The sequence below is a fragment of the Salmo salar genome, unplaced genomic scaffold (genome assembly GCF_965601325.2).
Source record: "Salmo salar unplaced genomic scaffold, fSalSal1 ptg000357l, whole genome shotgun sequence".
NCBI classification, from domain to species: Eukaryota; Metazoa; Chordata; class Actinopteri; order Salmoniformes; family Salmonidae; genus Salmo; species Salmo salar.
Window position 1 is genome coordinate 207501 of NW_027675358.1, and position 24552 is coordinate 232052.

The 24552-nt window shown below is 42.4% G+C and overlaps 1 protein-coding gene across 1 annotated transcript; it reads right to left on the reverse strand.

Moving 5' to 3' along the window:
* Window positions 1–8332: 8332 nt before the first annotated feature.
* LOC123732596 (NLR family CARD domain-containing protein 3-like) lies at window positions 8333–24350 on the reverse strand. The gene is made up of 5 exons (XM_082971600.1): window positions 24032–24350; window positions 23628–23712; window positions 14907–15135; window positions 12709–14506; window positions 8333–8718 (listed from the first exon to the last, which is right to left on the reverse strand). Exons 1-5 carry the CDS (start codon window positions 24097–24099, stop codon window positions 8529–8531), a joined length of 2370 nt encoding a protein of 789 aa, XP_082827726.1. The 5' UTR covers window positions 24100–24350; the 3' UTR covers window positions 8333–8528.
* Window positions 24351–24552: the final 202 nt, after the last annotated feature.

Sequence of the window (24552 nt, forward strand, 5' to 3'; positions counted from 1 at the left end):
CATCATTCACACACACACACACACACACACACACACACACACACACACACACACACACACACACACACACACACACACACACATCTTATGTAACACGAACACGCCACACACATGCACAGACACACTCACATATTCAAAGCAACTCTTTGTAAACGTTGGTGTCCCTGATTTGTGCTTCTGTAGAACTACAGATGATATTTAATATGACCAAGTCAGTAATGATGGTGGTTTTTGACTTAACTTGAATTAAGACTTATTCTTAGTCATATTCTTCACAGCAGTCAACACTCACATTTTCTAAGCCCAGGTTTCATTGTGTTCTCTCCACCATGTTCCACACTGTAGTGGTAAGCAGAAAAACAGACAGTCATTGAGGGATACACCTGAACTAACACACACACACACACACACACACACACACACACACACACACACACACACACACACACACACACACACACACACACACACACACACACACACACACACACACACACACACACACACACACATAACTTTGTCCAAGTGGTGGTCAGAATGTTTGTCTTAACTAGCCTGATAGTTAACCTGTTAGGGCTAGGGGGCAGTATTTACACGGCCGGATAAAAAACGTACCCGATTTAATCTGGTTATTACTACTGCCCAGAAACTAGAATATGCATATAATTATTGGCTTTAGATAGAAAACACCCTAAAGTTTCTAAAACGGTTTGAATGGTGTCTGTGAGTATAACAGAACTCAAATGGCAGGCAAAAACCTGAGAAGATTCTGTACAGGAAGTGCCCTGTCTGACCATTCCTTGGGCTTCTTGACTCTTTTTATTGAAAACTTAGGATCTTAGCTGTAACGTGACACTTCCTACGGCTCCCATAGGCTCTCAGAACCCGGGAAAAAGCTGAATGATGTCGAGGCAGCCCCTGGCTGAAAAACATTAGCGCCTTTGGTAAGTGGTCTATCAGAGGACAATGAGACTGAGGCGCGTGCACGAGGCGACCCCATGTTTTTATTTTCTCTCTCTTTGTACTAAAACACAGATTCCCGGTCGGAATATTATCGCTTTTTTAAGAGAAAAATGGCATAAAAATTGATTTTAAACAGCGGTTGACATGCTTCGAAGTACGGTAATGGAATATTTCGATTTTTTTTGTCACGAAACGCATCGGGCGCGTCACCCTTCTTTACCCTTCGGATAGTGTCTTGAACGCACGAACAAAACGCCGCTATTTGGATATAACTATGGATTATTTTGAACCAAACCAACATTTGTTATTGAAGTAGAAGTCCTGGGAGTGCATTCTGACGAAGAACAGCAAAGGTAATAACATTTTTCTTATAGTAAATCTGACTTTGGTGAGGGCTAAACTTGGTGGGTGTCTAAATAGCTAGCCCTGTGATGCCGGGCTATCTACTTAGAATATTGCAAAATGTGCTTTCACCGAAAAGCTATTTTAAAATCGGACATAGCGAGTGCATAGAGGAGTTCTGTATCTATAATTCTTAAAATAATTGTTATGTTTTTTGTGAATGTGTATCGTGAGTAATTTAGTGAATTCACCGGAAGCTTGCTAGGTATGCTAGTTCTGAACATCACATGCTAATGTAAAAAGCCGTTTTTTGATATAAATATGAACTTGATTGAACAAAACATGCATGTATTGTATAACATAATGTCCTAAGATTGTCATCTGATGAAGATCATCAAAGGTTAGTGCTGCATTTAGCTGTGGTTTGGATTTATGTGACATTATATGCTAGCTTGAAAAATGGGTGTCTGATTATTTCTGGCTGGGTACTCTGCTGACATAATCTAATGTTTTGCTTTCGTTGTAAAGCCTTTTTGAAATCGGACAGTGTGGTTAGATTAACGAGAGTCTTGTCTTTAAAATGGTGTAAAATAGTCATATGTTTGAAAAATGGAAGTTTTTGCATTTTTGAGATATTTGAATATCGCGCCACGGGATTACACTGGCTGTTGTGTAGGTGGGACGCAAGCGTCCTACCTAGCCCAGAGAGGTTAAAAGTCGTGCTATAAATTCTCAGACAACCCAAAGATTCCTTGATGCCCTTCCAGACTCCCTCTGCCTACCCAAGGACGTCAGAGGACAAAAATCAGTTAACCACCTAACCGAGGAACTCAATTTAACCTTGCGCAATACCCTAGATGCAGTTGCACCCCTAAAAACTAAAAACATCTGTCATAAGAAACTAGCTCCCTGGTATACAGAAAATACACAAGCTCTGAAGCAAGCTTCCAGAAAATTGGAACGGAAATGGGTCCACACCAAACTGGAAGTCTTCCCACTAGCTTGGAAAGACAGTACCGTGCAGTATCGAAGAGCCCTCACTGCTGCTCGATCATCCTATTTTTCCAACTTAATTGAGGAAAATAAGAACAATCCGAAATTTCTTTTTGATACTGTCCCAAAGCTAACTAAAAAGCAGCATTCGCAAATGGAGGATGGCTTTCACTTCAGCAGTAATAAATGTATGAACTTCTTTGAGGAAAAGATAATGATCATTAGAAAGCAAATTACGGACTCCTCTTTAAATCTGCGTATTCCTCCAAAGCTCCATTGTCCTGAGTCTGCACAACTCTGCCAGGACCTAGGATCAAGGGAGATACTAAAGTGTTTTAGTACTATATCTCTTGACACAATGATGAAAATAATCATGGCCTCTAAACCCTCAAGCTGCATACTGGACCCTATTCCAACTAAACTACTGAAAGAGCTGCTTCCTGTGCTTGGCCCTCCTATGTTGAACATAATAAACGGCTCTCTATCCACCGGATGTGTACCAAGCTCACTAAAAGTGGCAGAAATTATAAAAAACTATCGGCCTATATCGAATCTTCCATTCCTCTCAATTTTTTTTGAAAAAGCTGTTTCGCAGCAACTCACTGCCTTCCTGAAAACAAACAATGTATACGAAACGCTTCAGTCTGGTTTTAGACCCCATCATAGCACTGAGACTGCACTTGTGAAGGTGGTAAATTACCTTTTAATGACGTCATACCGAGGCTCTGCATCTGTCCTCGTGCTCCTAGATCTTAACCTGTTGGGTCTAGGGGGCAGCATTTGCACGTCTGGATAAAAAAAATGTACCCGATTTAATCTGGTTACTAATCCTACCCAGTAACTAGAATATGCATATACTTATTATATATGGATAGAAAACACTCTAAAGTTTCCAAAACTGTTTGAATGGTGTCTGTGAGTATAACAGAACTCATTTGGCAGGCAAAACCCTGAGACATTTTCTGACAGGAAGTGGATACCTGATGTGTTGTATTGACTTTAAACCTATCCCATTGAAAAACACAGGGGTTTAGGAATATTTTGGCACTTCCTATTGCTTCCACTAGATGTCACCAGCCTTTACAAAGTGTTTTGAGTCTTCTGGAGGGAGATCTGACCGAACAAGAGCCATGGAACGGTGATGTCCCATTAGACACCTGGCGCGCTACTTCATGTTGGGTACCCTCGTTCCAATACGTTATAAAAGGCTATGCATTCGTCCACCTTGAATATTATTCATGTTCTGGTTAAAAAAGGCCCTAATGATTTATGCTATACAACGTTTGACATGTTTGAACGAACGGAAATATATTTTTTCCCCTCGTTCATGACGAGAAGTCCGGCTGGCTTACATCATGTGCTAACGAGACGGAGATTTTTGGACATAAATGATGAGCTTTTTTGAACAAAACTACATTCGTTATGGACCTGTGATACCTGGAAGTGACATCTGATGAAGAGAATCAAAGGTAATGGATTATTTACATAGTATTTTCGATTTTAGATCTCCCCAACATGACGTCTAGTCTGTATCGCAACGCGTATTTTTCTGGGCACAGTGCTCAGATTATTGCAAAGTGTGATTTCCCAGTAAGGTTATTTTTAAATCTGGCAAGTTGATTGCGTTCAAAAGATGTAAATCTATAATTCTTTAAATGACAATATAATATTTTACCAATGTTTTCTAATTTTAATTATTTAATTTGTGACGCTGACTTGACTGCCGGTTATTGGAGGGAAACGATTTCCTCAACATCAATGCCATAGTAAAACGCTGTTTTTGTATATAAATATGAACTTGATAGAACTAAAAATGCATGCATTGTCTAACATAATGTCCTAGGAGTGTCATCTGATGGAGATTGTAAAAGGTTAGTGTATCATTTTAGCTGGTTTTATGGTTTTGGTGACCCTGTCTTTGACTTGACAAAACATTACACACAACTCTTGTAAATGTACTGTCCTAACATACTCTAAATGTATGCTTTCGCCGTAAAACCTTTTTGAAATCGTAAAACGTGGTTAGATTAAGGAGATGTTTATCTTTCAAATGGTGTAACATAGTTGTATTTTTGAAAAATTTGAATTTTGACATTTATTTGGATTCAAATTTGCCGCTCTTGAAATGCACCTGCTGTTGATGGAGTGCACCACAGGTGGCACGCTAGCGTCCCACCTAGCCCCAAGAGGTTAATGCCGCTTTTGATACCATTGATCACCACATTCTTTTGGAGAGATTGGAAACCCAAATTGGTCTACATGGACAAGTTCTGGCCTGGTTTAGATCTTATCTGTCGGAAAGATATCAGTTTGTCTCCGTGAATGGTTTGTCCTCTGACAAATCAACTGTACATTTCGGTGTTCCTCAAGGTTCCGTTTTAGGACCACTATTGTTTTCACTATATATTTTACTTCTTGGGGATGTCATTCAAAAACATAATGTTAAATTTCACTGCTATGCGGACGACACACAGCTGTACATTTCAATGAAACATGGTGAAGCCCCAAAATTGCCCTCGCTAGAAGCCTGTGTTTCAGACATGAAGAAGTGGATGGCTGCAAACTTACTACTTTTAAACTTGGACAAAACAGAGATGTTCTAGGTCCCAAGAAACAAAGAGATCTTCTGTTGAATCTGACAATTAATCTGAATGGTTGTACAGTCGTCTCAAATAAAACTGTGAAGGACCTCGGCGTTACTCTGGACCCTGATCTCTCTTTTGAAGAACATATCAAGACTGTTTCAAGGACAGCTTTTTTCCATCTACGTAACATTGCAAAAATCAGAAACTTTCTGTCCAAAAATGATGCAGAAAAATTAATCCATGCTTTTGTTACTTCTAGACTGGACTACTGCAATGCTCTACTTTCCCGCTACCCGGATAAAGCACTAAACAAACTTCAGTTAGTGATAAATACGGCTGCTAGAATCCTGACTAGAACCAAAAAATTTGATCATATTACTCCAGTGCTAGCCTCCCTACACTGGCTTCCTGTTAAGGCAAGGGCTGATTTCAAGGTTTTACTGCTAACCTACAAAGCATTACATGGGCTTGCTCCTACCTATCTTTCCGATTTGGTCCTGCCGTACATACCTACACGTACGCTATGGTCACAAGACGCAGGCCTCCTAATTGTCCCTAGAATTTCTAAGCAAACGGCTGGAGGTAGGGCTTTCTCCTATAGAGCTCAATTTTTATGGAATGGTCTGCCTACCCATGTGAGAGACGCAGACTCAGTCTCAACCTTTAAGTCTTTACTGAAGACTTATCTCTTCAGTAGGTCCTATGATTAAGTATAGTCTGGCCCAGGAGTGTGAAGGTGAACGGAAAGGATGGAGCAACGAACCGCCCTTGCTGTCTCTGCCTTGCCGGTTCCCCTCTCTCCACTGGGATTCTCTGCCTCTAATCCTATTACAGGGGATGAGTCACTGGCTTACTGGTGTTCTTCCATGCCGTCCATGGGAGGGGTGCGTCACTTGAGTGGGTTGAGTCACTGACGTGGTCTTCCTGTCTGGGTTGGCCATGGCGGAGATCTTTGTGGGCTTTACTCGGCCTTGTCTTAGGATGGTAAGTTGGTGGTTGGAGACATCCCTCTAGTGGTGTTGGGGCTGTGCTTTGGCAAAGTGGGTGGGGTTATATTCTGCCTGTTTGGCCCTGTCTGGGGGTATCATCGGATGGGGCCACAGTGTCTTCTGATCCCTCCTGTCTCAGCCTCCAGTATTTATGCTGCAGTAGTTTATGTGTCGGGGGGCTAGGGTCAGTCTGTTACATCTGGAGTATTTCTCTTGTCTTATCCGGTGTCCTGTGTGAATTTAAATATGCTCTCTCTAATTCTCTCTTTCTCTCTTTCTTTCTTTCTCTCAGAGGACCTGAGCCCTAGGACCATGCCTCAGGACTACCTGGCATGATGACTCCTTGCTGTCCCCAGTCCACCTGGCCGTGCTGCTGCTCCAGTTTCAACTGTTCTTTCTGCGGCCATGGAACCCTGACCTGTTAACCGGACGTGCTTGTTGCACCCTCGACAACTACTATGATTATTATTATTTGACCATGCTGGTCATTTATGAACATTTTAACATCTTGACCATGTTCTGTTATAATATCCACCCGGCACAGCCAGAAGAGGACTGGCCACCCCTCATAGCCTGGTTCCTCTCTAGGTTTCTTCCTAGGTTTTGGCCTTTCAAGGGAGTTTTTCCTAGGGAGTTTTTCCTAGCCACCGTGCTTCTTTCACATGCATTGCTTGCTGTTTGGGGTTTTAGGCTGGGTTTCTGTACAGCACTTTGAGATATCAGCTGATGTACGAAGGGCTATATAAATACATTTGATTTGATAAGTCAAACATGTCTGATATGAACATTGACATAAACCCTCTACATACTTGAGTTTCTCCAGTCTGCAGTGTGGATCCTCCAGTCCAGCAGAGAGCAGTCTGACTCCTGAGTCTCCTGGGTGATTGTAGCTCAGGTCCAGCTCTCTCAGGTGTGAGGGGTTTGACCTCAGAGCTGAGACCAGAGAAGCACAGCCTTCCTCTGTGACTAGACAGCCTGACAGCCTGCAAAGAGTCAAATCATATTAAAATCACACTGCTATTCTTTGTGGTGAAAATAGCTGCAGTACATTTTTTTTATTCGTAACTTATTTTGTACATAATGTTTCTGCCACTGTCTCTTATGACCAAAAATAGCTTCTAGATGTCAGGACAGCAATTACTCACCTCGTGCTGGACGAAGATTTTTTCTTTAACAAGTCGGACGCGATGGACATACTTTTGACACCCGACAGGGCCCAAATCCCCGTGATTCGCATGAGAAAGAGACAGAGATATCGGGGACGTGTGATCCAACGGTGTGTGCGTAATCTGCCTCTACCATCAGTCCTATTAGCCAACGTACAATCATTGGATAACAAAATAGACGAACTACGATCACGAATATCTATTGTTTCACCGAGTCGTGGCTGAACGATGACATGGATAAAATACAGCTGGCGGGTTTTACACTGCATTGGCAAGGTAGAACAGCCGCCTCCGAGTGGAGTGACGGTCTGTGTATATTTGTAAACAACAGCTGGTGCACGAAATCTAATAGTAAGGAAGTCTTGAGGTATTTCTCACCTGAGGTAGAGTATCTCATGATAAGCTATAGACCACACTATTTACCAAGAGAGTTTTCATTTATATTCTTCGTAGCTGTCTATTTACCACCAAAAACCGATGCTGGCACTAAGACCGCACTCAATGAGCTGTATACGGCCATAAGCAAACAGGAAAACGCTTACCCAGAAAAAAAACTCTAGATCACCTTTACTCCACACACAGAGATGCATACAAAGCTCACACTCACCCCCCATTTGGCAAATCTGTCCATAATTCCATCCTCCTGATCCCTGCTTAGAAGCAAAATCTAAAGCAGGAAGCACAAGTGACTAGATCAATAAAAAAGTGGTCAGATGAAGCAAATGCTAAACTACAGGACTGTTTTGCTATCACAGACTGGAATATGTTCCGGGATTCTTCCGATGGCATTGAGGAGTACACCACATCAGTCATTGGCTTCATCAATAAATGCATCGATGACGTCGTCCCCACAGTGACCGTCCGTACATACCCCAACCAGAAGCCAAGGATTACAGGCAACATCCACACTGAGCTAAAGGGTAGAGCTGCCTCTTTCAAGGAACGGGACTCTAACACGGAAGCTTATAAGAAATCCCGCTATGCCCTCCGACGAACCATCAAACGGGCAAAGCCTCAATACAGGACTAAAATCGAAAAACAAAAATTCACCATTCAGTTTCTATCAGGAAAAACATCATCCAAAACACAACCAAAACAACCTGAAAATGCATTCAAAAAGTTTGTAGAGTAACAAGCTTGATGTAATCACTGCAGGCATGGAATATGGTACAACTACTAAACTTATGACTACTTTAATAAAATATAAGTGAATTTATCCAAATAATTAAGACTTCTTCAAATGGGAGAACAAGATATATAAAATGCCTTCATATCTAAACGGTAAAACAGATATGTATGAATACCCTCAAATAAAAGGTGACATTCTGTACTGTCACCTAATATGAAACATTCTATCTCAAATCCAAAATTCTGGTGCATAGCGCCGAATTTAATACTGTGAGCTTCACTGTCCAAACACATATGGTGTGGACTATGTGTGCCTGGTAAACAAATGTGGATCTGGTGAACAGATATCACTTGTTGACCAACTACAGGAATACTGACCTCAGAGTCTCCAGTTTACAGTGGGGATTCCCCAGTCCAGCAGAGAGCAGCTTCACTCCTGAATCCTTCAGGTCATTGTTACTCAGATCCAGTTCTCTCAGGTGTGAGGGGTTTGACCTCAGAGCTGAGACCAGAGAAGCACAGCCTTCCTCTGTGACTAGACAGCCTGACAGCCTGCAAAGAGTCAAATCACATTAAAATCACACTGCTATTCTTTGGTGGTGAAAATAGTGGCAGTATATTTTTTCCTCTGTGACTCCACAGCCTGACATTCTGACAAAGAGATCATCATGACTTGTTTTTTTTTTTGCATATATTTCAATTTATTTCAATCTCTTTTTCATTTTTCGAATTAAATATAGCTTCCTGCAACCAGCCAATTACCTTTAGCTCAAACTCCAGCTGCTTTTATCCCGGATAATACCTGCTAGTCTGCACAGCGCGATATCAACTCTGAGCATATCGGACTGCTTTTCTCCATTCCTTCCGCAAGCTCTGGACCATTACACTGGATCATCACAACTAGCTAGCTGCTACCGAGTGGCTCTGCCGCGAAGCTAGCACCAGCTAGCCTCGAGCTAGGCCCATCTCCCGGCTAGCCGACGAAGTATACCAGCTAACTCTTGGGCAACAATACCTCTTTTGACAATTGGCCTGGAGCCTTTATTGCCGACACGGAGCCCAGCCGATCCATCACGACTGGTCTGCCGACATAATTGTCCGATGGTTTTCAACATGCTTTTCCATTGCGATGTCGCAGAAGAGCCATCCGCTAGCCCCGGCCCGCTAGCTTTCTGAACGCCGTGTCTCCCGGCCCGCTAGCTTTCTGAACACAGTGTTTACTGCTCGCCTACCATAGTAGCGACTACTGAACGGCTCCCTGTCTCACCTATTGCTGCTCAGTGGACCCTATGATCAATCGGCTACACAGCTGATGCCTCCTGCACTGTTCACTAACATGGTACTTCATTTTGTTTAACTGTCGGCCCCAGCCTCAATCTCAGGTCCTGTGTGTACCTAACTGACCCTCTCTGCCCATTCATCGCCTTTTACCCATTGTTGTTGCCTTAGCTGTTTACCCGTTGTTGTTGTTGTCTTACCCGCAGTTGTCTTAGCTCTCCAAATCAACACCAAATCAACACATCAATGCCTTAGATAGCTCTTTTGTCCCACCCCCCACACATGCGGAGACCTTAACTAGCTTATCTGGGGCCTCCAGAGATGCAACCTCTCTCATTGTCACTCTATGCCTAGGCTTACCTCCACTGTACTCGCATCCTGCCATACCCTTGTCTGTACATCATGCCCTGAATCTATTCTACCACGCCCAGAAATCTGCTCCTTTTATTCTCTGTTCCCAATGCACTGGATGACCAGTCCTTATATCCTTTAGCCGCACCCTTATCCTACTCCTCCTCTGTTCCTCTGGTAATGTAGAGGTTACCCCCGAGTACTACACCCATTCCCCAGGGGCTCTCATTTGTTGACTTCTGTAACCGTAAAAGCCTTGATTTCATGCATGTTAACATCAGAAGCCTCCTCCCTAAGTTCATTTTATTCACTGCTTTAGCACACTCCGCCAACCCTGATGTCCTAGCCGTGTCTGAATCCTGGCTTAGGAAGGCCACCAAAAATTCAGAAATTTCCATCTCCAACTACAACATTTTTCGTCAAGATAGAACTGCCAAAGAGGGCGGAGTTGCAATCTACTGTAGAGATAGCCTGCAGAGTTCTGTCATACTATCCAGGTCTGTGCCCAGTTCGAGCTTTTAAAAATGTATCTTTCCAGAAATAATTTTCTCACTGCTGCCGCTTGTTATAGACCCCCCTCAGCTCCCAGCTGTGCCCTGGACACCATATGTGAATTGATTTCCCTCCATCTATTTTCAGAGTTCGTACTGTTAGGTGACCTAAACTGGGATATGCTTAACACCCCGGCCATCCTACAATCTAAGATAGATGCCCTCAATCTCACACAAATGATCAAGAAACCTACCAGGTACAAGTCTAAATTCGTAAACATGGACACCCTCATTGTCACAGGCGTCGATAAAAGGGGACCAAAACGCAGCGGGTATAGTGCTCATCTTCGTGTATTTATTTAAAGAGAGTGAACACTTAAAAAAAAATAACAAACGACAATCAACAGTTCTGTAAGGTTCATAGACTATACAGAAAACAACAACCCACAAAATCACAGAAAAAACAGGCTGCCTAAGTATGGCTTCCAATCAGAGACAACGAAAGACACCTGCCTCTGATTGGAAGCCATACCTGGCCACACATAGAAAAAGAAACATAGAAATAGAAAACTAGAACCAAAAAAAACCCCACAGAAAACAAACACCCCCTGCCACCTACCATACTACAATTACAAATGACCCCTTTACTGGTCAGGACGTGACACTTTTCCTATTGAACATACTTCTATCTGAAAGAAATATTATAGTTTGATTACATTTTAGGGTACCCGAGGAGTAAATAGAAAATTGTTTTGACTTGTTGAAAGAAAGTTTAGGAGTAGATTTTAGGATTCCTTTCTCTGCAGGTTGAACGAGCAAGCAGGACGCCCAGCCCTAAAAGGAACCGACTTGCCAAAACTATAGTTTGTTAACAATACATTTGTGGAGTGGTTGAAAAACGAGTTTTAATGACTCCAACCTAAGTGTATTTTATCTTTCGACTTCAACTCTAAAGTCTTCGAAAGCCAAGTTAACAAACAGATCACTAACCATTTCGAAACCCACCATACTTTCTCCGCTATGCAATCTGGTTTCCGAACTGGTCATGGGTGCACCTCAGCCACGCTCAAGGTCCTAAATTAAATCATAACCGCCATCAATAAAAGACAGTACTGCGCAGCCATCTTCATCGACCTGGCCAAAGCTTTTGACTCTGTCAATCACCATATTCTTATCGGCAGACTCAACAGCCTTGGTTTCTGAAATGACTGCCTCACCTGGTTCACCAACTACTTCTCAGACAGAGTTCAGTGTGTCAAATCGGAGGGCCTGTTGTCCGAACCTCTGGCAGTCTATATGGGGTTCCACAGGGTTCAATTCTCGGGCCAACTCTTTTCTCTGTATATATCGATGATGTCATTTACAAAATAGCCTCCAACACTCTACTCAGCAAACTGGATGTAGTCTATCACAGTGCCATCCGTTTAGTCACCGAAGCCCCATATACTACCCACCACTGCGATCTATATGCTATCGTCGGCTGGCCCTCGCTACATATTTGTCGAACCCACTGGCTCCAGGTCATCTATAAGTCTTTGCTAGGTAAAGCTCCGCCTTATCTCAGCTCACTGGCCACCATAACAACACCCACCCGTAGCACGCGCTCCAGCAAGTATATTTCACTGGTCATCCCCAATGCCAACACGGCCTTTGGCCACCTTTCCTTCCAGTTCTCTGCTGTCAATGACTGGAATGAATTGCAAAAATCACTGAAGTTAGAGACATATCTCCCTCACTAACTTTAAACATCAGCTGTCAGAGCAGTTTACCGATCACTGCAGCTGTACACAGCCTATCTGTAAATAGCCCATCCAACAACCTACCTCATTCCCATATAGTTTTTTCGAGTATGTCAACTTGCACATCAGTATGTCAACTTGCACATCATCATCTGCACCTCTATTCACTCCGGTGTTACTGCTAAATTGTAATTATTCCGCCACTATGGCCTATCTATTGCCTTACCTCCCAAATCTTATTTCATTTGCACACACTGTATATAGATTTTTCTATTCTGTTATTGACTGTACGCTTGTTTATTCCATGTGTAACTCTGTGTTGTTGTCTTTTTGTCGCACTGCTTTGCTTTATCTTGGCCAGGTCACAGTCGTAAATGAGAACTTGTTCTCAACTAGCCTACCTGGTTAAATAAAGTTGAAATAAATAATTAAACAACTGTTGATTTAACGAGTAGTGTAGGACAATGGTAGATGCATTTGGTTTATTCTCTCAAACAGCATACAGATTCACCTTCTGTCTCCTAGAATTGTATGGTCATAATGTTATACTAATGTGAAAATCAATGCATTGATTCAATATGTTTTTCAATATAATATTATATACATATTATAATACATACTTTTCTTTAAACGGAATATTTCGTTGTGATGATTAAATCTTATATGTCATTTTATGTACTCACAGAGCAGCTCTGGAGGCGTTGATCACTGGCATCAGCCTCAGAAGACCTTCCTCTGATCTGGAGTATTTCTTCAGGTCAAACACATCCAGCTCCTTTTCTGAAGTCAGCAACACAAAGACCAGAGCTGACCACTTTGCAGGTGATAGGCCAGCTCTAGAGAGACTTCCTGGTCTCAAGTAGCTTTGGATCTCCTCCACTAGAGAATGGTCATTCAGTTCATTCAGACAGTGGAACAGATTGATGCTCCTCTCTGGGGAGGGATTCTCCCTGATCTTCTCCTTGATGTACTTGACTGTCTCTTCATGGCTCTGTGAGCTGCTTCTTGTCTTTGTCAGTAGACCTCGTAAGTGCTTCTGATTGGACTCCATTGAGAGGCCCAGAAGGAAGCGGAGGAACAGGTCCAGGTTTCCTGTCTCACTTTGTAAGGCTTTATCCACAGCACTCTTGTAGAAAGTAACTTCAGGCTCGTCTCTGAACTGCAAAGAAAAGTTACTCGACTTTATTTGCAGTTCGGCCATTAGATTCTCATTGTTGTTGATGAATGAGAGGAACACATATACAGCAGCCAGAAACTCCTGAATGCTCAGATGCACGAAGCAATACACCTTGACCTGGTACAGCCCACATTCCTCTTTAAAGAGCTGTGTGCACAATCCTGAGTACACTGAGGCTTCATTGACATCAATGCCAGCTTCACTAAGGTCTTCTTCATAGAAAATCAGATTGCCCTTGACAAGCTGTTGAAAAGCCAGTTTTCCCATTGACAGAATGCTCTCTTTATTCCAGTGTGGACCTGTCTCTTCTTTCCCAAGATACTTTTCATTCTTCTGTTTGGTATGAAACACCACAAGGTGTGTGTACATCTCAGTCAGAGTCTTGGGCATCTCTTCTCTCTTATGTTTCAGCATGTGTTCGAGGACTGTTGCAGAAATCCAACAGAAGACTGGAATGTGGCACATGATGTGGAGGCTCCTTGATGTCTTTATGTGTGAGATGATTCTGCTGGCCAGATCCTCATCACTGAATCTCTTCCTGAAGTACTCCTCCTTCTGTGGGTCATTGAATCCTCGTACCTCTGTTTCCTGGTCAACACACCATGAAGGGATCTTATTGGCTGCTGCAGGTCGGGTAGTTATCCAGATGAGAGCAGAGGGAAGCAGATTTCCCTTGATGAGATTTGTCAGCAGAACATCCACTGAGGTTGATTCTGAGACGTCCCAACAGATCTTGTTCTTCTGGAAGTCTAGGGGCAGTCGGCACTCATCCAGACCATCAAAGATGAACAGAACTTTGTACTTGTCATAGTTGGAGATTCTTGATTGTTTTGTTTCCATTGAGAAGTGATTGAGAAGATTAATCAAAGTATGTTGTTCCCCTTTCATCAAATTCAGCTCCCGGAAAGGGAATGAAAATACAAATTGGACATCCTGATTTGCTTTTCCTTCAGCCCAGTCCAGAATGAACTTCTGCACAGAGACTGTTTTTCCAATGCCAGCGACTCCCTTTGTCAGCACAGTTCTGATATGCTTGTCTTGTCCAGTTAAGGGTTTGAAGATGTCGTTACATTTGATTGCAGTCTCTGGTCTTGCTTGTTTCCTGGTTGTTGTCTCAATCTGTCTCAGCTCATGTTCATTATTGACCTCTCCTGTTCCACCCTCTGTGATGTAGAGCTCTGTGTAGATCTGATTGAGAAGTGTTGGGTTTCCTTGTTTAGCGATCCCCTCAAATGCACATTGAAACTTCTTCTTTAGATTAGATTTGAGTTCACGTTGGCAAATCACAGCAGGATCATCAGACTCTAGAAATAACACAGAGGATATTAATAATATTAGGTCTGTTTTAATGTCTACAGTATTGTAGGACTGTTATGAAGTTTAAATTATAATAATTTATTCTATTAACTGACTGTATAAATGTGTAAATGTTTTCATAAAGCATTCCAGACTGGTGTGACTGATTATATTATTATTGGTATTACTGATGGTATTATTAATGTTGCCTCTCTCTCCCTCTCCCTCTCTCTCTGTCTCAAAAAATGTATCACCACAACACATCGCTGCTACTACTTGATGAGGTCACTAAGTGTTGTGTTAAGGCTGCTACAATATCATTGAGTTACACAGCTACTTTAGCTGTACTTTAGCTATAGCTTTTAAATTTTATAAAACAGCATTCAACATGAGGCAGACAGCTCTTACTTTTCTCCAGTGTGTCAGCAAGCTCCTTCTGGTTCATTTTCCTCAGGACGTGCAGTGTGATCTTCAGAGCCCCCTCTCTGGCACTGCTCTCCTGCTTCTCATCTTCAGCATCTACTACTTCCTTATCCTGCTTCTGACTCTCAAAGCCTTCTGGGAGTTCAGGACTAAGAATCCTCTTGAACATCTTCAGCTCGTTCTTCACAAATGTCATAATATTCTCTTCAAGCAACTGAAAAAAATCAAGTAAATAAGATAAGCAAGAGAAGAAATGCTTTCTAATTTCCTGTTTCCGGTCACAACTTGCAGACTTGTTTACGTGCTGCTGTGCGTTTTGTTGCCAATCTACTTTGCTACCTGACAACTTTACAGTTTTTACTTTTTGATTACCGTTTATATTTTTTGTTTTTCCCTCACTCAACTTTTTTCATTCAACTTTTTCACTACAGAGGATTTATCTGGACATGGTTCGTCAGGAGTTCCAACAGCCGAAGCTAAGTAGTAACATTAACCTGTTAGGGCTAGGGGGCAGTATTGACACGGCTGGATAAAAAACATACCCGATTTAATCTGGTTACCACTCCTACCCAGTAACTAGAATATGCATATACTTATTACATATGGATAGAAAACACCCAAAATTTTCTAAAACTGTTTGAATGGTGTCTGTGAGTATAACAGAACTCAAATGGCAGGTCAAAACCTGAGAGATTCCTTTACAGGAAGTGGCCTGTCTGACCATTTCTTGAACTTCTTTTCCATCTCTATCATTTACTAAGGATCTCTGCTCTAACGTGACACTTTCCACGTCGTCCATAGGCGCTCAGAGCCCGGGAAAAAACAGAATGTCGTCATTCCAGCCCCAGGCTGAAACACATTATCGCCTTTCTCAAGTGGCCGATCAAGGGACACTGGGCTTATGCGCTTGACCCCGACCGCCCCCGCCTTTGGGATTTTTTCCTCTGTTTGCTGAAAAGGAGATTCCCTGTCGGAATATTATCGCTTTTCTACGAGAAAAATGTCGTAAAAATTGATTTTAAACAGCGGTTGACATGCTTCGAAGTACGGTAATGGAATATTTAGAATTTTATTGTCACGAATTGCGCCATGCGCGTGACACTTCTTTACTATTTCGGATAGTGTCTGGAACGCACGAACAAAACGCCGCTATTCGGATATAACGATGGATTATTTTGGACCAAACCAACATTTGTTATTGAAGTAGCAGTCCTGGGTGTGCATTCTGACGAAGACAACAAAAGGTAATCAAACTTTTATAATAGTAAATATGATTATGGTGAGTGCTAAACTTGCCGGGTGTCTAAATAGCGAGCCCGTGATGCCTGGGCTATGTACTTAGAATATTGCAAAATGTGCTTTCACCAAAAAGCTATTTTAAAATCGGACATATCGAGTGCATAGAGGAGGTCTGTATCTATAATTCTTAAAATAATTGTTGTGCTTTTTGTGAACGTTTATCGTGAGTAATTTAGTAAAATATTAGCGAATTCCCCGGAAGTTTGCGGGGGGTATGCTAGTTCTGAACGTCACATGCTAATGTAAAAAGCTGGTTTTTGATATAAATATGAACTTGATTGAACAAAACATGCATGTATTGTATAACATAATGTCCTAGGGTTGTCATCTGATGAAGATCATCAAAGGTGAGTGCTGCATTTAGCTGTCTTCTGGGTTTTGGTGACATTATATGCTGGCTTGAAAAATGGGTGTCTGATTATTTCTGGCTTGGTACTCTGCTGACATAATCTAATGTTTTGCTTTCGTTGTAAAGCCTTTTTGAAATCGGACAGTGTGGTTAGATTAACGAGAGTCTTGTCTTTAAATGGCTGTAAAATAGTCATATGTTTGAGAAATTGAAGTAATAGGATTTTTAACGTTTTGAAAATCGCGCCACAGGCTGGCAGTGGCTGTTACGTAGGTGGGACGCAAGCGTCCCACCTAGCCCATAGAGGTTAACATGATGCCTTCTAATTGCAGTCGCTGTACTCATAATATACAGGAGAACGGTCACCTTACGGCGAGGATAGCTGTGCTGCAAGCCCAGCTTCAGACGCAATCGTTAGGCAAGGGTAATTTCAGCGTAGGAAAGGATGAAACAGCGTCTGTGCCACCAGTAAGTACAGATAGTAACGTTAGTATAAACCCCCTCGCACGGTCCCCGCAGCCGGACAACTTTCTCATGGCTTCTGGAGGGAAACGCTGTAGGAATGCTCAACCGGTGTCGCTCATTCAGCCAACAGAAACTTTCAATCGGTTCTCCCACCATTAGCTCTGACAAATTGAAAACCCTAGTCATTGGCGACTCCATTACTCGCAGTATTAGACTTAAAACAAATCATCCAGCGATCATACACTGTTTACCAGGGGGCAGGGCTACCGACGTTAACCTCTTATGGCTAGGGGGCAGTATTTTCACGGCTGGATAAAAGATTTACCCGATTTAATCTGATTATTAGTCCTGCCCAGAAACTAGAATATGCATATAATTATTAGCTTTGGATAGAAAACACTCCAAAGTTTCTAAAACTGTTTGAATGGTGTCTGTGAGTATAACAGAACTCATTTGGCAGGCCAAAACGTGAGAAGATTCTGTACAGGAAGTACCCTGTCTGACCATTTCTTCCCCTTCTTTGTCATCTCTATTCATTACAAAGGATCTCTGCTGTTACGTGACACTTCCTACGGCTCCAATGGGCTCTCAGAGCCCGGGAAAAACCTGAATGACGTAATTCAAAGCCCTGGCTGAAACACACGAGCGCTTTTGCTAAGTGGTCTATCAGAGGACAAAGGGCTTAGGCGCATGCACTGGCCGCCCCCGCCTTTCTGTTTTCCCCTCTATTTACAGAAACACAGATTCACGGTCGGAATATTATCGCTTTTTTACGAGATAAATTGCATAAAAATAGATTTTAAACAGCGGTTGACATGCTTCGAAGTACGGTAATGGAATATTTAGATTTTTTTTGTCACGAAATGCGCCATGCGCACGACCCTGATTTACCATTTCGGATAGTGTCTAGAACGCACGAACAAAACGCCGCTGTTTGGATATAACGATGGATTATTTGGGACCAAACCAACATTTGTTATTGAAGTAGAAGTCCTGGGAGTGCATTCTGACGAAGAACAGGAAAGGTAAGACCATTTTTCTTATAGTAAATCTGATTTTGGTGAAGGCTAAACTTGCCGGGTGTCTAAATAGCTAGCCCATGATGGCTGGGCTATGTACTTAGAATTTTGCAAAATGTGCTTTCACCAAAAAGCTATTTTAAAATCGGACATACCGAGTGCACAGAGTTCTGTATCTATAATTCTTAAAATAATTGTTATGCTTTTTGTGAACGTTTATCGTGAGTAATTTAGTAAATTGTTAGTAAATTCCCCGGAAGTTTGCGGGGGGTATGCTAGTTCTGAACGTCACATGCTAATGTAAAAAGCTGTTTTTTGATATAAATATGAACTTGATTGAACAAAACATGCATGTATTGTATAACATAATGTCCTAGGTGTGTCATCTGATGAAGATCATCAAAGGTTAGTGCTGCATTTAGCTGTCTTCTGGGTTTTTGTGACATTATATGCTAGCTTGAAAAATGGGTGTCTGATAATTTCTGGCTGGGTACTCTGCTGACATAATCTAATGTTTTGCTTTCGTTGTAAAGCCTTTTTGAAATCGGACAGTGTGGTTAGATTAACGAGAGTCTTGTCTTTAAAATGCTATAAAATAGTCATATGTTTGAAAAATGAAAGTTTTCGGATTTTAGAGGAATTTGTATTTCGCGCCACGCCCATCATTGGATATTGGAGCAGGTGTTCCGCTAGCGGAACATCTAGATGTAAGCGGTTAAGGCTAATCTAAAGACGGTGCTGGCTAAAGCTAAAACTGCCGAGTGTAGAGAGTATAGAGATATTTTTATCCACGTCGGCACCAACGATGTTAGGATGAAACAGTCAGAGGTCACCAAGCGCAACATAGCTTCAGCGTGTAAATCAGCTAGAAAGATGTGTCGGCATTGAGTAATTGTCTCTGGCCCCCTCCCAGTTAGGGGGAGTGATGAGCTCTACAGCAGTCTCACAACTCAATCGCTGGTTGAAAACTGTTTTCTGCCCCTCCCAAAAGATAGAATTTGTAGATAATTGGCCCTCTTTCTGGGACCCACCCACAAACAGGACCAAGCCTGGCCTGTTGAGGAGTGACAGACTCCATCCTAGCTGGAGGGGTGCTCTCATCTTATCTACGAACATAGACAGGGCTCTAACTCCTCTAGCTCCAAAATGAAATAGGGTGCAGGCCAGGCAGCAGGCTGTTAGCCAGCCTGCCAGCTTAGTGGAGTCTGCCACTAGCACAGTCAGTGAAGTCAGCTCAGCTATCCCCATTGAGATCGTGTCTGTGCCTCGACCCAGGTTGGGCTAAATTAAAGATGGCGGTGTTCGCCTTGGCAATCTCACTCCTCCATCCCTGCCATTATTGAAAGAGATTGTGATACCTCACATCTCAAAATAGGGCTACTTAATGTTAGATCCCTCACTTCCAAGGCAGTTATAGTCAATTAACTAATCACTGATCATAATCTCTATGTGATTGGCCTGACTGAAACATGGCTTAAGCCTGATGAATTTACTGTGTTAAATGAGGCCTCACCCCCTGGTTACACTAGTGACCATATCCCCCGCGCATCCCGCAAAGGCGGATGTGTTGCTAACATTTACGATAGCAAATGTCAATTTACAACAAAAAAACAACGACGTTTTCGTCTTTTGAGCTTCTAGTCATGAAATCTATGCAGCCTACTCAATCACTTTTTATAGCTACTGTTTACAGGCCTCCTGGGCCATATGCAGCGTTCCTCACTGAGTTCCCTGAATTCCTATCGGACCTTGTAGTCATAGCAGATAATATTGTAATTTTTGGTGACTTTAATATTCACCTGGAAAAGTCCACAGACCCACTCCAAAAGGCTTTCGGAGCCATCATCGACTCAGTGGGTTTTGTCCAACATGTCTCTGGACCTACTCACTGCCACAGTCATACTCTGGACCTAGTTTTGTCCCATGGAATAAATGTTGTGGATCTTAATGTTTTTCCTCATAATCCTGGACTATCGGACCACCATTTTATTACGTTTGCAATCGCAACAAATAATCTGCTCTGACCCCAACCAAGGAGCATTAAAAGTCATGCTATAAATTCTCAGACAACCCAAAGATTCCTTGATGCCCTTCCAGACTCCCTCTGCCTGCCCAAGGACGTCAGAGGACAAAAATCAGTTAACCACCTAACTGAGGAACTCAATTTAACCTTGCGCAATACCCTAGATGCAGTTGCACCCCTAAAAACTAAACACATCTGTCATAAGAAACTAGCTCCCTGGTATACAGAAAATACACGAGTTCTGAAGCAAGCTTCCAGAAAATTGGAACAGAAATGGTGCTACACTAGACTGAAAGTCTTCCGACTAGCTTGGAAAGACAGTACCGTGCAGTATCGAAGAGCCCTCACTGCTGCTCGATCATCCTATTTTTCCAACTTAATTGAGGAAAATAAGAACAATCCGAAATTTCTTTTTGATACTGTCGCAAAGCTAACTAAAAAGCAGCATTCCCCAAGAGAGGATGGCTTTCACTTCAGCAGTAATAAATTCATGAACTTCTTTGAGGAAAAGATCATGATCATTAGCCTCTATGGGCTAGGTGGGACGCTTGCGTCCCACCTACGTAACAGCCACTGCCAGCCTGTGGCGCGATTTTCAAAACCTTAAAAATCCTATTACTTCAATTTCTCAAACATATGACTATTTTACAGCCATTTAAAGACACGACTCTCGTTAATCTAACCACACTGTCCGATTTCAAAAAGGCTTTACAACGAAAGCAAAACATTAGATTATGTCAGCAGAGTACCAAGCCAGAAATAATCAGACACCCATTTTTCAAGCCAGCATATAATGTCACCAAAACCCAGAAGACAGCTAAATGCAGCACTCACCTTTGATGATCTTCATCAGATGACAACCCTAGGACATTATGTTATACAATACATGCATGTTTTGTTCAATCAAGTTCATATTTATATCAAAAACCAGCTTTTTACATTAGCATGTGACGTTCAGAACTAGCATACCCCCGCAAACTTCCGGGGAATTCGCTAACATTTTACTAAATTACTCACGATAAACGTTCACAAAAATGTTTTAGAGGAGTTTGTATTTCGCGCCACGCCCATCATTGGATATTGGAGCAGGTGTTCCGCTAGCGGAACATCTAGATGTAAGAGGTTAATGACGTCAGACCGAGGCTCTGCATCTGTCCTCGTGCTCCTAGATCTTAGTGCTGCATTTGATACCATCGATCACCACATTCTTTTGGAGAGATTGGAAACCCAAATTGGTCTACATGGACAAATTCTGGCGTGGTTTAGATCTTATCTGTCGGAAAGATATCAGTTTGTCTCTGTGAATGGTTTGTCCTCTGACAAATCAACTGTACATTTCGGTGTTCCTCAAGGTTCCGTTTTAGGACCACTATTGTTTTCACTATATAGTTTACCTCTTGGGGATGTCATTCGAAAACATAATGTTAAATTTCACTGCTATGCGGATGACACACAGCTGTACATTTCAATGAAACTTGGTAAAGCCCCAAAATTGCCCTTGCTAGAAGCCTTTGTTTCAGACATAAGGAAGTGGATGGCTGCAAACTTTCTACTTTTAAACTCGGACCAAACAGAAATGCTTGTTCTAGGTCCCAAGAAACAAAGAGATCTTCTGTTGAATCTGACAATTAATCTGGATGGTTGTACAGTCGTCTCAAATAAAACTGTGAAGGACCTCGGCGTTACTCTGGACCCTGATCTCTCTTTTGAAGAACATATCAAGACTGTTTCAAGGACAGCTTTTTCCATCTCCGTAACATTACAAAAATCAGAAACTTTCTGTCCAAAAATGATGCTGAAAAATGTATCCATGCTTTTGTTACTTCTAGGTTGGACTACTGCAATGCTCTACTTTCCGGCTACCCAGATAAAGCACTAAATAAACTTCAGTTAGTGCTAAATACGGCTGCTAGAATCCTGACTAGAACCAAAAGATGTGATCATATTACTCCAGTGCTAGCCTCCCTACACTGGCTTCCTGTTAAGGCAAGGGCTGATTTCAAGGTTTTACTGCTAACCTACAAAGCATTAAATGGGCTTGCTCCTACCTATCTTTCCGATTTTGTCCTGACGTACATACCTACACGTACGCTATGGTCACAAAACGCAGGCCTCCTAATTGTCCCTAGAATTTCTAAGCAAACAGCTGGAGGCAGGGCTTTCTCCTATAGAGCTCCATTTTTATGGAATGGTCTGCCTACCCATGTGAGAGACGCAGACTCAGTCTCAACCTTTAAGTCTTTACTGAAGACTCATCTTTTCAGTAGGTCCTATGATTAAGTGTAGTCTGGCCCAGGAGTGTGAAGGTGAACGGAAAGGCTCTGGAGCAACGAACCGTCCTTGCTGTCTCTGCCTGGCCAGTTCCCCTCTCTCCACTGGGATTCTCTGCCTCTAACCCTATTACAGGGGCAGAGTCACTGGCTTACTGGTGTTCTTCCATGCCGTCCCTAGGAGGGGTGCGTCACTTGAGTGGGTTGAGTCACTGACGTGGTCTTCCTGTCTGGGTTGTGCCGTGGCGGAGATCTTTGTGGGCTATACTCGGCCTTGTCTCAGGATGGTAAGTTGGTGGTTGGAGATATCCCTCTAGTGGTGTGGGGGCTGTGCTTTGGCAAAGTGGGTGGGGTTACATCCTGCCTGTTTGGCCCTATCCAGGGGTATCATCGGATGGGGCTAAAGTGTCTCCTGACTCCTCCTGTCTCAGCCTCCAGTATTTATGCTGCAGTAGTTTATGTGTCGGGGGGCTAGGGTCAGTCTGTTACATCTGGAGTATTTCTCTTGTCTTATCCAGTGTCCTGTGTGAATTTAAATATGCTCTCTCTAATTCTCTCTTTCTCTCTTTCTTTCTTTCTTTCTTTCTTTCTTTCTTTCTTTCTTTCTTTCTCTCTCTCGGAGAACCTGAGCCCTAGGACCATGCCTCAGGACTACCTGGCATGATGACTCCTTGCTGTCCCCAGTCCACCTGGCCGTGCTGCTGCTCCAGTTTCAACTGTTCTGCCTGTGGCTATGGAACCCTGACCTGTTCACCGGACATGCTACCTGTCCCAGATCTGCTGTTTTCAACTCTCTAGAGACAGCAGGAGCGGTAGAGATACTCTCAAAGATCGGCTATGAAAAAGCCAACTGACACTTACTCTTGAGTTGCTGACTTGTTGCACCCTCGACAACTACTATGATTATTATTATTTGACCATGCTGGTCATTTATGAACATTTGAACATCTTGGCCATGTTCTGTTATACTCTCCACCTGGCACAGCCAGAAGAGGACTTGCCACCCCTCATAGCCTGGTTCCTCTCTAGGTTTCTTCCTAGGTTTTGGCCTTTCTAGGGAGTTTTTCCTAGGGAGTTTTTCCTAGCCACCGTGCTTCTTTCACATGCATTGCTTGCTGTTTGGGGTTTTAGATTGGGTTTCTGTACAGCACTTTGAGATATCAGCTGATGTAAGAAGGGCTATATAAATACATTTGATTTGATTTCTCATTAACACATTAATGAATGATTGACAGATCAACTTGAGGTAAACAAAAACAAATGTACGTAACGACCACATACACTGAATATGGAGGCCAGGTCTGCTTGATGACTCGGGGGAGACTGACCACTGACAATATCTGACTCGGATCTCTCCTGTTGGTTTCTGTGGACAAAACACACACACACACACACACACACACACACACACACACACACAGACACAGACACACACACACACACACACACACACACACACACACACACACACACACACACACACACACACACACACACACAACACACACACACACAGGGAGGAAATGTTGTGTTTCTTTAACATTGTTTTAGGACTATGAAAATGGGAAAAAGGATTAGCCTATGGATTATGAAAACAACAAAAAGAAATGGGAAAATGGGAGAGGAGAAATGACTAGAGACAGTGTTGTTTAACTCACTGACCATGACCCATGAGTTCTTCTTACCTTTGTTCAGTAGAAAAGTCTCCCTCTCTAAAGAATATAGGGGGTTCCATAGAGCAGTCACTCTTCATGGACACACAGCTGGGTACAGGGGAGGCTGGTCTCTTCCGCTTGATTAGACTTTAACACAACAGAGACAAACATTACATCTCTCATCTACTCTGAGCTCAGATGGGGAAACAAGAGTTTCATTCCAAAACGCTATATATCACTTTTCAGAAATGTTTGTTAATAAGCTTTTATTTCTTAAAGACATTTTGAAAGAGATTGGTGTGTTTTTTCACTATCTAATCATGGCATGGGGTTGTTCAATAACAGACATGTATTTGTTTAAAATCTATCACTTGATAGTTTCACATCAGAGAGACAAATAATCATGTTTTCTTGCTAAATGCTATATATCTGCCTTACTCTCAGAGAAATCAGTAGTACTGCTATGTTTTATACAGTAATAATATATATCTGCCTCACTCTCAGAGAAATCAGTAGTACTGCTAGGTTTTATACAGTCAAATGTGATCGAC

What these genes read in the sequence shown, in the direction of transcription:
- LOC123732596 (XM_082971600.1), bottom strand. Translation starts at nt 24,099, where the DNA reads ATGAAGAGTGACTGCTCTATGGAACCCCCTATATTCTTTAGAGAGGGA. An exon ending in ACCTGGCCTCCATATTCAGT is followed by an intron (nt 15,136 to 23,627) that starts GTATGTGGTCGT and finishes GATTTTTTTCAG; the next exon opens with TTGCTTGAAGAGAATATTAT. An exon ending in AACGCCTCCAGAGCTGCTCT is followed by an intron (nt 8,719 to 12,708) that starts GTGAGTACATAA and finishes GACTCTTTGCAG; the next exon opens with GCTGTCAGGCTGTCTAGTCA.